Raw genomic sequence first — 12,974 nt, 5'->3', positions numbered from 1 at the left:
GTTTGAGTTAAAACACAGTCCCTGGTGACATCCAATGAGCCAAATCCAATGCAGGCTGTTGTTTAGAGCCCGTTTGTGTTGTTGACTGTATACAGAGTTGGCTGCAGAGAGAAATGTGTCCGTGTTGAGGCTTGAACACGATGACTATCTAATCTGAATGGCACCAGGCACGTCCTGATAGCCGACTTCTTACAAACCGGTGTGGGTCGTTTTAGAGATGAAAAAGGCAAACGTTGGAATTCAAATTGCTCAAGATATCCTTAATCTTCCCCCTGATCCGTTTCTTTTCTGTGGTTTGTTTCTGTTCGGTTCAGGCCGAAGCCAGCAGTGGTGTTTTGTAAAAGTTACATCTAAAGAAAGCAGCTTAATATATACGGAGCCCAGCGTTATTCAACCAGCCAGACGGTCATAGAGGGATGGACTTGGTTTGTAACAGTAACCAAGTGCTAACTTAGTACTGAGGGGCCCAAAGTGTTCAATCCCCCCAATCATTACACCACCAGCATCATGAGTTGCTGATACGAGGCTGGATGGATCCAAGCTTTCACATCATTTACATGAAATTCTCACCCCACCCAGAGCCAGCAGACCGGGCGACAATCGTACTGTGCCTCAGTTTCCTGTTGTTGGCTGACAGGCTCAGCACTCGGTGGGCTCTGTGGCTGCTTCAAGATTCAATGTGGTGTGTGTTCACAGATGCTCTTCTATATTCGTTGGTTGTAACAGTTTGTTATTTGAGATAAAGTTTCCTTCCTACCAGCTTGATTGTTGTTCTGAAATGCTCATATCAGCCTGTCAGGCAATAAAGTCCCCTCTCTTCCCTATTTTGTGTTTGGTTCGAACTTCAGCAGGCGATGGAGAACCAGAGGTGTGTAAAAAGCGTCAGTGGTCACGCCCAAATGTTCGTTTCATTGAATTTTTAAACCTCTCGTTGTTTGGTTTTATGGGCAGCAGTTGTTCAGGTTTTTAGTGCAGCGTTGTTGTTTCAGCCTCCAACTCCTGCACATGCACGTGTTGCTCCTTTATGGCAGACGAGCACCTTGGATGCATTTGAGTGTAAGTGAGGAAGAAACACTGTAATACTACAAGGTACAAATGATTATTTCGTTATATTACTTAGAAAATCCACAGAGTTCACTGGGTGCAAAGAAGTTATCCAGCAGCTGTAACACTGACAGCTCTATTTATTGACAGGATGTGGATGGAGACAGTGTGGGCTACTAAATCTGCTTAGTGAGTTCTTCTCTGGCTTAATGAAACAAATGTAGATATATTACTTATTTCAAGTGAGTTCAAAAATTGCATGCCAGAAATTTTAGGAAAGTAATCTGTTTCTTTGGGCAGATGCTTCAGAAGAACGGCGGCAGATTCTTTTCCAGGTACTTCACGTCAGCTTATGGATCGCAGAGAGCTGTCCGTCTGTTTTATGCTGCAAACATGAAGATAAAAAGCTTTTATTTTCTGAATTCTGCTGTAGTTTGCTCCAAAAATGCCCGTCACACCTCAAACTTTATCCCATTTCTGGGTCAGCCACAGTTCTTAATTCTGCTGACACGATTATTTCAATAACCCCTTATTCTTTCTGTCTATGCTCCTTTTATTTCCAGTTGCAGCGGCCTGACAAGGCTGCAGAGGCGGCTCACACCTACTTCCAGGCCAATCCAGAGCATGTGGAGATGGGCCGGGACCTGGAGCAGTACAAAAACCTGCAGGGCGTCGAGGAAACCCACTTTGTGGACCGAGAAGCCCGGCCTCACCAGGCAAGGCACAAAACCTTAATCAGTCAGACATTTCAGTTTATTTGGGTTTCATGCCACACATGTCCTGATGCATCTTCATAAACCACATGTACTGAATTTAATACTTACAAAAACCATTTCTCCCTGAGCTTTTTCCTACTTTGCTTCTTCCCAAAAATTGGAAATGGCAACCATGGAAAACAGCGCTTCCTGTTTGAAGGGGCTTTGTGTTAATGGTCCTTACAGTTTAATGATTGGAAACATGTCAGTGGCAGCTGTGGTGAAGCTGCCACGGAGTGTCTCACTAAGTGAAACTTGTGCCTCAGTTCAAAGTTTTAACTTAAAACTTAACTTAGTCCAAAGTGTTTTTGCTGAAGCATTTGCTGCCCCGCCCTTCCTCGGCGGCAGAGCGTGACATTCACCAGAGGATTAGTTTAGACATCAGATCTATTTATTCACAGCTGTCATCATCATGGGAATCGTATTGGTCTGTGACTGCATGGCTGAAATCATTTTTGTCTTGATTATCGCCTCCTGTCGCAGCGCTCCTTCACAGCCGCAGTGCAGTTGTACGATAAAGGCGAGTACGAAGGAGCGATCGCTCTCTTTGAGGAGGCGTTGGTGAAATACTACAGGGCAGATGTGGACTGTCGGGCGTTGTGCCAAGGCCCGCAGAAGTTTGAGGGCCAAGATCACCTCCGATACCGCTACAGCCTCTATGAAGTCGTATCAGGTAAGAAACCAGTCTCGAGGTGCTCTGTCGAGGAGGCGTCTGGGTTCCAGTCTGCCCTGTGACCTTTGCTGGGCGTCTTCCCCTGCTCTCCTGCTTTTCACTGCTACACCATCCTATAAATGCAAAAAATGCCCCAAAACAAATCTTACAAATATTTTTTTAAAGACTTTGGGACATTTTCTTGGACAGAAAGCAGTTGACATCCAGACCTGAGGTCACAGGTCTTCTTTCATGTGTCCCGCGTGAAGTCAAAAGCCATGGCACGTCTGTCTGCACCAGTCAGAGTTGAGTTTGAGCTGCATGTTTTTTTTAAGAGTACGAGTCCCAATAAATTCCAGTTTATTTGATTCTGTTCAGAATTATTAGCAGAGCTGTGCGGTCAGCTCTGGGATTCAGTCGACATGCTTCATAACCATCTTTGGCAGAAACGGCCTGAACCCAGGCCAGCTCCCTCTCTCCCGTCGCCTCATTCCACTGCTGCAATTTAAGTTGTTGTTCTTGGCGTGTTTGCTTAAAGGAACATTAGTTACTACATGCCTGGGCTCATTAACTAAAATTGTAGTGACACACAGGGAATTATTGGATGTGTTTTGGTTTTTATTCAGTCAGAACATGCAGGTTTCTGTAGCTGAGACAAGAGGTGTGACAGATTAAAGGAAAAAGTGTTGTGAAGCTGACTTTTAGGAGCTTTTCTTCTTGTACCTGAACACAACACGAGGTAAGATTTTTTTTTTTTAAACGGTTCAGTGTTGTTGTTTGTTTTTTTTCACGTCGACAGTTTTGGGGGGTTTTAACCACAAAAATGAAAGTTAGTGTAATTTACACAACTTTATCTTCCTAATTGCGTCTCTCAGTTCAACTCCAAAGGTTACTGGCAGACTGGCGTCCATCACACTGACAGCTGGCGAGAAGGTTAACCGCATAGTTTCATCACAAAATATTATTCAAACAGTTTTAATGAGCTGGATAAATAACAAGCACTTATCTCACACTTCACATAACGTGCTGTCAGTTTGTTTTGTTCCTGTAGACCTTAATGATCTTGTTGTGTAGAACCAGGCGTGTAAAATCTCTTCTACCAGATCACAATTATAATTTTAGTATTATCATGTTACACTGGGACTTTGGGCAGGGGTGTTATTATTATTATTATTATTATTATCATTATTATTATTATCATTATTATTATTATTATTACTGTAAGAGTCAGATCTTTGTCTGTGGAAGCTGAGGCGAGTTTTAGCAGTAGCTGCAGGTTAGTCGTATCCAGGATGTATAAACGCTGATTAGTTTTGGCCAGGCTTTGTTTTACTTACAGTTGGAGTTTTATTTTCCACAGCGCTGCCACGGCACAGGCTGCGATCGCGCAACATGACTCGCGTATACGGGAGTTTTAAAGGATTATGTTCTCCTGTCTCCTGCTGAACGTTCAGTTCACTGACCCAGAAAGTCAAATCAGATCAGACCTTTGCTCCTGCGAGACTCCTAAAACAGAGAGTCAGGAAAGCGCTGCTGCAGCTGCTCAGACACCACCTCAGTATTCATGCACATAAACGATGAGCACACGTCCTCATAAAGCACGCTCATCGGGCTCTGCTGGCTCTCCTCTCAGGGATGCACATGAGGAAATCATATGTTGAGCCTTGTTTTTTGTTTTTTAAATTTCCATAAATGTTTCATTCTAAAAACATCTGCCAAGACTGGAAAACTGGGAGAACCTTTTTCATTTATTTATCAACATTTTTATCCAAATTTGGACTCGTAAAGTTCTCAGATGTTCTGTGTTTTAGACTTTACTGGGATTCGTCAGTGTTTTGATGAAGTATCTGCCCTGAGATTAGCTCTCGCTCTTTTCCATTAGACCAGCTGAACGTCAGCCTTTAATGTGCGTAAATCACAGATCTCTCTACCCCAGAGCTGGTCTCATACCATCTGGATAAGTTCAGTAACTATAACATAAAGTGTCCTTATTTGTTAAGTGTATATGATGGAGTGTCAGGGCTCGCAAAATCGCTAGCCCGACGTCCCGGGGCTAGCGATCTTTCCAGTCGGGCTACCAAAATCTATCTCAGCCCTGCCCGTCGGGCTATCAGAGGAAGGAAAGATATGTCAATGCTTTTGCATTCTTTCACAAATGTAGCTGAGTAATTATGTCATTGGCATCGATGACACATTGAAATCGCGTTTGAATTTGCGCTTGTTTTTTGCTTTCACTTTGCGATCCCGTGAACGGTGTGTAGAGAGCGGCAGCACTGATTGGTGAGTGACGATTAATTGCGCACCGATTCCTCTGACGTCGTCTTATCACTCATTAGCTTACTATTCAAACGTGACAAGTGAAATCTCCCACAGCAAGCTTAAACATGTGAGAGGTTGATTGCGCAGAGAATCGCTGACCGTTATGTAAGTACCTGTGTAAAAGCAGCAGGATATATATTTTAGCTCTGCTGAGCCAAATAAGACAGGTCAGGGTGAAGAAGGGACAGCCAAATAAAAGCCGACCACAAAACGGAAAAGTTATGACAAATCAGACTATGAGGCAAAAAGAAAGCTCAGCTTTTTTGGTTTCATGGACAAAAGAATTTCTGTGGCTGGAATATGACGAGCTAAATAACATCATGTTCTGCCGGGTGTGTCGTGAGTTTCATTTCATTTGAGTCCACAAGCGCCTTTGTAACTGGGACCAGTAATTTTAAGAAAGACCCCATCAGAACCCATGAGAAATGCAAGAAATGCATTATACTGCACCCAGTCTGCAATATCTTTCCCAGAACAAACAGCAATTGCAAAAAACATACTAAAAATAAACCAAGCACAAGCAGAAGTCCTGAAAAATCTTTCAAAAGCGTTACTATGTTGCAAAGAGTGAACTACCATTGTCAAAATGTAGCAGTCTTTGCAAACTTCAAAAACAAATGGCCTCGATCTTGGTTCCACTCACCTCTGACCCGTGACTTCAGTGGAAATTTCAGATTCAGGACCTGACACAGACTGATTCATGTTCTACACAGTTCTTACAAGTTCATAGAAATTTCTGTTTAATTAGAACCAAGTATTTGAGTTGATGACTGTGATTTTAATACAGTTGTTGTGATTTGTATACTTTCTCCAAATCAAACACCAGCTCTAAGATTTTTTCCTTTCTTTGTTTGCAGATCACTTCACTCAGGTGCTGCACTGTGAGCACGAGTGTGTCAGAGACCTCGCTACTCGACCTGGTCGCCTCTCACCTATGGAGAACTACCTGCCTCTACACTACGACTACCTTCAGTTTGCCTACTTCAAAGGTAGGTTTTTCTTTAGTGTAAAAAATGGTGACTGCACAATACTTTCAGACATTATCTGTGGCTGTGTGAAGCTCAGTCTGACTGCACAATTATGAACAAAGAAGAAGGATCATGGATACACCCATGAATCCAACGCCCACACAAGCGCATACATGTGTGTACACGAAGGCCCCACGACCACAAAGTGGATCGGCAGCGTAGCACGCCCGGTCGAGTCTCACCTTGTATCACGAGCATTAATAGCGTGGCTGAATCTGATGCTGGCGCTGTGTGGAGAACGCGAGTGTGAAAACATCTAAACGGGGGAGTGAAGAGTTCAACACAGAAGTGTTGGCACGGCAACAAAGCGTAGACGGGAAAAGATGGTGCGCTGACGAGTTGTGACATCACTGATTATACGTGGTGCCCTGTAAACATGTGGCTCCAATAAGGAATGACGGATCAGTGGGTCTGAGCACATTCCCGACAGCCTGAAGTGTGGGTCTGTGTGATGATGATGGAAATGACTCAGTTACAAAAAGACAAAACTATTTTTTCTAATCAGACTTAAAAAGTTTGAACTTTTGTCCGACATTGTTTTGTTGCCATAATTGTTTTCCTGAGAAAAAGTGGTCGCTTATCCGCGGAGCACTCGTGCAAACATCCTGTTGCGTAAAGGTTGGAAATTTAAGGTAGCTGCTTGTTGCCTGTGAGGCAGTAATGTCGCTCCCTGTTACACTGGGGCCTCCTCCTGTTTCACTCCTCAGCACCACCATTACTCATACCTTTGCAGCTTATGTTTCCTAAAAACATCAGTGGCATTTTCTCTCTGCTGAAGCTCAAATCTCCACACTCTGACCGACGTCTGGGGGGAGATCTTTGGTTAACCTTCAGCCTCTCGTCAGGAGTGCGTTTGTGCTCACAGATGTTTCAGGAAGCGTTCGGTGACGGGAGACGGCCGCTGCTCTCCTTCTGTTGTAGCAACCCTGTGTGTGTGTGTGTGTGTGTGTGTGTGTGTGTGTGTGTGTGTGTGTGTGTGTGTGTGTGTGTGTGTGTGTGTGTGTGTGTGTGTGTGTGTGTGTGTGTGTGTGTGTGTGTGTGTGTGTGTGTGTGTGTGTGTGTGTGTGTGTGTGTGTGTGTGTGTGTGTGTGTCACTCACATACTCCACAGTCCTTTCACAAAACACTCTTTACATGCTTTGCACATGTGTGACATGTAAGTTACAGTCTACTCTGTGGAAACTACAAGATAAAACTCCTTCCTTTGCTTTGTGTGTCTCTCTGCAGCGGGCAGGCTGGAGGAGGCGCTGCAGTGCGCTCTCACCTACCTTTTGTTCCACAAGGGAGAGGAGTTCATGGAGGAAAACGCCGATTACTACAGAGAGGAGCTGGGACATGATGCTGAGCCACGAGAGGTAAGGAGCTGATGTGTTTGGACGTGAAGACAGCAGAAAACAGCGTTTCAGCCGATGAATGAATTTAGTGAATGGGCCTTTAAATTAAACTTAATAAGAAGAGCAATGTGTTGATGTGTGTTTACAGTGTCTGTGCCCGGCTATGTTACTGCTCGAATATGCAGGCTGGTGCATGACAGAGCTGTGATCATTTATTTTGGCCTCTGTTTGAGTTTGTATGTGAAGATGGAAGTTTTACCGATGAAATTAAAAATGCAAATAAAACACCAACGATTCATTTGAGAAGATTTCACTGAAGCGACTGGAAGGCGGGCGGCGTGGACACAAACTGATGTCATAGATGTTTCTACTAAAAACCTCGGACAAGTTCGAGTCTCAATGACCTCTGACCTCAAGGTTAGAGGTCAGAGGTGACATTTTCTGAAAATCTTGTGAATGCGATAACTTGGGAACAAGGTGACGTAGGATTTTGAAATTCATACCATATGTGCATCACTAGGAGGCCGAGGGGCAGCACTGATCGCCGCCGGTATTTGTTAATTATCTGCAGACGTCACACAGAAGCTGCAGACTCTGCTCGTTCTTTTTCCTCTTTTCAAAGATCTACTTTGATTGGTTGGCCCGTTGAAGATGACCTTGAAGCTGGACGGTGTAATCAGGTTAATCGAGGCGCTCTGGGGCTCTCTACGGTTTCTTTTAGGTTATGAGAACAATGTTTAAATGCTTTCAAACACCTTTTTGCACTCAGAGGAATGAGGCTGAGGTAACTGGCAACTGCTTCAAAGAAACAGTAATGAGAGATTAAATAAAGGCTAAAGATTCCACTTGAGATGGATGTGCAGTAATGTAACAGGAGTGTTGGCGTGAGACGTCCAGGACTGGAGAGGAAAAGTGTGGATTTACGGAAAACAGCCCTCCTGCTGTATGTCTTGGATGAAGCAGCTACTTGCCACTTGGCAGCTGCTGCCGCTTCAAGTTTGCTTTTCACTTGTGTACGTTTTCTATCCAGCTGGCAGCACTCGGCACATTTCACTCTATCGACTCTATCCAATGTTTACGGTGACATATTTTTCCCCCTGCCGTCTTTTTTATTGTTATTCTGAGTGACTAAAGGCTAAATGTCTGCACGCGACGCTAGTGAAAATTAAATCTGCAGAGGCTGACTGCTGCTCATCAGCTACTTGTGCGCTGAGCGTTTGTTCTTCCTAAACTCTGATCAGCTGCTTTAAAAGTCAAACGCTGCCTCAGTTCAGCTCCAAGGAAACAGCTTTTCTCCTAAAGCCTGTTACACACACACACACACACACACACACACACACACACACACACACACACACACACACACACACACACACTGTCTCTAATGAGTGTGTGCGTGCGTGTGTGTGAGACTGAAAGTCAAACTTTTCACTCATAGCCTGCATATTGTCTAAGCCTTTCCATCCCCATCAGTTTACAGAAAAGTCACTGGGCCGCAGACTCCCTCCTTCTGCGTCCTCTCCCTCTTTTGACTGGAAGAGTTCATTTACAGAGTCCTGGATCCCGTGCCACGTCCGACCGCCTCCCCGCTAACGAGTCTGGCCCACAGAAGTGTGTGGGACACTGTGGGAGCTTTAGGTTTTACACAGTCCACCTCAATGCAGAGCAGCTCTCTGCGTTACTGCAGTATTATTCTGTTTTTGCCCTGAGGAGGGAAAGTTTCCCTCTGAGAAAATGAGGAGAGTTCATCACAAACCATTAGCCCTGGCACTGAAGCGCAGAGAGCCAAAGGAAACACAGTCTCGTTCTCATTTCCTTTATACGGACAAGAGGAATACCCTGTGACTTTTAGAGCTTGGAGACATTATGGACAGACCTCTGAGTTATCTAGGACTCGCATTAAAGTCTGAATAATTTTGTCTGAAGGCGTTTTCTGCACGAGAGAACAAAATAAAACCGAGCTGTCTTTCCCGTTTTCTCATTTCTTTCCTATGTTGTCGTGGTTTACACATTTGTGTAAAACAGAATGCAAATCTCACAACCCCAGATTTTATTTATAATATAACGTAGAAATAAATCAAATGTTTAAAGTGAGACATTTTACTGTTTGCTGCTAAATGTTGGCTCATTTTAAATTTGATGTCATTGTTATGTCTCAGGAGTCGAGGGTTGGAAAAGTAAGCGGCACTAAAACAGAAACAATTTGCAACTAATTTTCTTCGTAGTTAACATGTGACTCGATAACAGGGTTTTAACAGAGCATCTCAGAGAGCAGCGTTTCATAATCTGCAGAAAAACAATGCAAATGACATTTTCCTTTACTCTGTTCACCATAAATCATCCACCTTTTTTGTTCAACAGAAAGCTGCGTGGTACCTGAGGCGGCACAAACAGGAACTAGAGCTCCTTCTGATTGGCAGCAAAATCATGGGTGCAGAATTCACAGAAGGGGTAAGTTATGCTATAAAACCCCGGAGCAGCCTTTGAGCGCTTAATAACAAACCGACGTTCTTTAATTTTGTTTTTCCCCCCAAAATGAAAGGAGATTTAGTTTGTAATTTAACGAGCAGTTGTTGGTAAGTGAGTCCGTATGTTTGTGATGCAGAGCAGATCTCCTGCAGGGTGTGTAACAGCCTTAATGCGCCCCTGCTGCTGCTGGCTCATTCAAAGCAGGGGTAACAGGTGCCTGGCATGGCCGCTGCACTTCTATCTGCTCAGCTGACAGCGCCATCTGCTGGCCGTGCCGCCACATGTAACAATACATGCAGCTAAAAATGTCAAATTTACAGGTTTCCCTTTTTTTTCAGAACTACTGGAGGAGCACAGGTGGAAGAGATGACTCACACAGGTGAAACACTTAAAACAAATGATGTGTACGGTTGTAGGCTGTGTATTCATCCTTTTGTTTATATTGCCAAAAGTGTGTGGTAATGGAAAGGCTGCCTTTCAGTTTTTAAGTAGCACGCTTTTAGTAACAAATCCAAAGTTTCTAGATTAAAGTCATGTGCTGGTTCACCCTCGCCACGCTCGCTCAGCTTAATAGACGGACGTTTTTAAATCTGTCAAACCTTCAAACGGCACACCTCTAGCTCCAGGCTGAGAGCAGGTGGAGATGTCTACGAAGCAAAAACACAGTTCCAGTATTTGTGTTGTTAGCTTCATGCAAATTTGATCCTGTATGTGTTAAAGTCAGAAAATGTTCATTCTGTATGTCACTGCTGTTCCTGAGTGGGTATCTTCACACCAGATTCTCTCCACATCCAGCATTCCCTCAGGCACCGATGGCTGGATGGAGTATGTTCCCATCTCGCATAAGAAAAATGTCACCGTCACGTCTCTGCAGAGTCTCAAGGAAGGTAAAATTTTGCTGCTAACAGAGACGAAGCAGAATGAGGAGTTAAAAGGATGAAGACCACCACTGGCTGCATTCTTCCAATGCTGTGCTGTGATCTGTGCAGGTGGCCCCTTGCTGTACGAGGGCGTGCAGCTGGTGCAGAACTCGGCGGCTTTGAACGGGACCCAGCGGGTGCTGCTGGATCATGTTATATCTGAGGAAGAGTGTGCAGAGCTCAGACAGCTGGCACATGTAAGGACAGTTTTACAAATCGTGCATTGGTTTCTGTCTCAGTGTGTGAAACTGTATAAAGTGGTTTTTGTATTCTTGTCTTAAAGACTGTCACGATGGCAGGAGACGGTTACAAAGGGAGGATGTCCCCTCACACTCCCAATGAGAGGTTTGAAGGAGCCAGTGTGCTTAAAACCCTGCAGGTAAACACTGGTCACTAAACAAACAAGTCTCTAATTTCCAGTCTGGTTATGAATGTTACGACAAGCTTCATAAACTGTAAACTAAAAATCCCACAGACTGACCAGGACTGTTAGCTTACCTCCACTTTGATGGCGTTTAAAATCCCTTTCCATCTCTCCTCCCAGCACGGCTTTGAGGGCAGAGTGCCAATGAGAAGTGCTCGCCTCTTCTACGAAACCAGCGAGCGGGCGAGACGAATCATCGAGTCGTATTTCGTTCTAAACTCCACGTTGCACTTCTCCTACACACACCTGGTGTGCCGGACAGCCATCAAAGGTCTTCAGCTGAGGCCATAAACAGTATTTAGTAAAGGAAATAAAATGCTGCCTTTCACCCCGATGAGTTCAAATATCCAGGAAGGTGGATGGTTGTTGTGTTTACCGTCACACGAAAAGCAGTGTCGTTGTTTTTCCCTTAGGTCAGCAAGATCACAGGAATGACCTGAGCCATCCCATCCATGCTGACAACTGCTTGTTGGACCCTGATGCCAATGAGTGCTGGAAGGAACCTCCAGCTTACACAAACAGAGACTACAGGTACGAGGTTTATGTCTCCAGACAAAAGTGTTTGTGAGGTTTGTTTTATACTGTGAGACGTGCAGATGTTCCTGCTTTAATGTGCTTTAATGTCCTTCTTTGTTTCAGTGCACTGTTATATCTAAATGGGGACTTTGAAGGAGGGGAGTTCATATTTACAGAAATGGATGCCAAAACGGTCACGGTGAGAAGTTTGCCCAGCAAAGATGATTTCATAGCTTTTATTTATTTTGCTTCCAAACAGGCTTTCTTGTAATTTCTTGTCAAATATTCGTGAGCAGTAGTTCTTCAGGCTGCTTTGTCACTAGTTTTCACAGGAATGTTTTTTGTTTAAGCCATTTAAAGAGGCACCTCACTGTGTCTATAACAACCTGGCAAGGAACTCTTTTTAAATTGAAACCAGCCAAAGGACACATTTTTTGCCCTTTCTTCAGCTGAATCTACAAAAACTGTCAAAGGTAACATAGTCTGAGAAGCACAAGTATTTTTGCACCAAGAAGGTGTTTCACAAAGAGTCGGCTGGAATATCTCAGCATGGTGTGCAGTGTGACCCTAAAAAATCTGAGGAACTGGACCGTTGGAAACCCAGAAACTCACGAACAGTTTCAGAAAGTCATGTGACTGGCAAATGTGTCCTATGTTAGGTCGCTGCTGGATTTTTATTTGTGAATTTTCCCTTCAGTCGATCCGTCTACAGTTGATTGAATCCTTATTAGAAATGGCCTCATTGGAAGCGTGGCTGTCAAGAAGCCATTCTTACGGAAACTGGAAGAAAAGGCTGAGGTCGGCCAAATTAATCAAGACCAAGACTAAAATCCAGTGTTGGTCCGTGGGGGGAGGTCAGTGAGTGTCTACAGCCTTCTGTAAAAGCACAGTGGGAGGACGCTCGGTCATGGTATGGGGCTGCATCGCAGCCAGCGAGGTTAAAGGTCTTTAAGCCACCATCAAATACCATCTGGAAAAGGCAGCATCCAAAGAAACTCTTTAAATGTCCTCCAAGAAGCCAGGAGACCTAACAATAAAGATTTCCCTAGCAATGTATAAAGAAATGAGGGCTGGATCAAGACTTTTGCACAGTATTATTGTACAGTGACCAAAATGACACTTTGTTTCATTTTAAATTTCAGTTCTGAAATGACGACCCCATCCCTTTTAACATTTATTAAACAATCCTAAAAATATGTGAAGTTGATGATTTTTAAGTATGTCACGGTTCATCTTCAGCTTTGTGCTCGCATCATAAGATCATCGTAGCCTCACGTCTGTCCTTCTGTCGTCCCCTTCAGGCATCAGTGAAACCAAAGTGTGGCAGAATGGTAGGTTTCTCATCAGGAGGGGAAAATCCACATGGCGTGAAGGCTGTTACGAGTGGGCAGAGGTGTGCTGTGGCTCTCTGGTTCACCCTGAACCCACTCTACAGAGAACTGGTAAAACATAGCTTCTCTTTCTACATCTGCTGTTGGAGTCTCTGTTGTATCGTCTTTGCAGAATAAACTGAG

General features: G+C 44.1%; 1 protein-coding gene across 1 annotated transcript in view; it reads left to right on the top strand.

Annotated features, from left to right (window-relative positions):
• Window positions 1–12,974, top strand: part of p3h2 (prolyl 3-hydroxylase 2) — a 44,597-nt gene that overhangs the window by 30,191 nt on the left and 1,432 nt on the right. The window contains exons 2-14 of the mRNA XM_031745400.2: window positions 1,608–1,760; window positions 2,283–2,472; window positions 5,628–5,759; window positions 7,025–7,152; window positions 9,493–9,582; window positions 9,939–9,979; window positions 10,396–10,487; window positions 10,590–10,717; window positions 10,804–10,899; window positions 11,065–11,215; window positions 11,358–11,475; window positions 11,584–11,659; window positions 12,762–12,902. Coding sequence (XP_031601260.1) covers window positions 1,608–1,760; window positions 2,283–2,472; window positions 5,628–5,759; window positions 7,025–7,152; window positions 9,493–9,582; window positions 9,939–9,979; window positions 10,396–10,487; window positions 10,590–10,717; window positions 10,804–10,899; window positions 11,065–11,215; window positions 11,358–11,475; window positions 11,584–11,659; window positions 12,762–12,902 — 1,536 coding nt within the window. The remainder of the gene's footprint in view (window positions 1–1,607; window positions 1,761–2,282; window positions 2,473–5,627; window positions 5,760–7,024; window positions 7,153–9,492; window positions 9,583–9,938; window positions 9,980–10,395; window positions 10,488–10,589; window positions 10,718–10,803; window positions 10,900–11,064; window positions 11,216–11,357; window positions 11,476–11,583; window positions 11,660–12,761; window positions 12,903–12,974) is intronic.

The sequence above is a fragment of the Oreochromis aureus genome, linkage group 23 (assembly GCF_013358895.1).
Source record: "Oreochromis aureus strain Israel breed Guangdong linkage group 23, ZZ_aureus, whole genome shotgun sequence".
In the NCBI taxonomy this organism is placed as follows: domain Eukaryota; kingdom Metazoa; phylum Chordata; class Actinopteri; order Cichliformes; family Cichlidae; genus Oreochromis; species Oreochromis aureus.
This window is presented reverse-complemented; position numbering and strand designations above follow the sequence as displayed.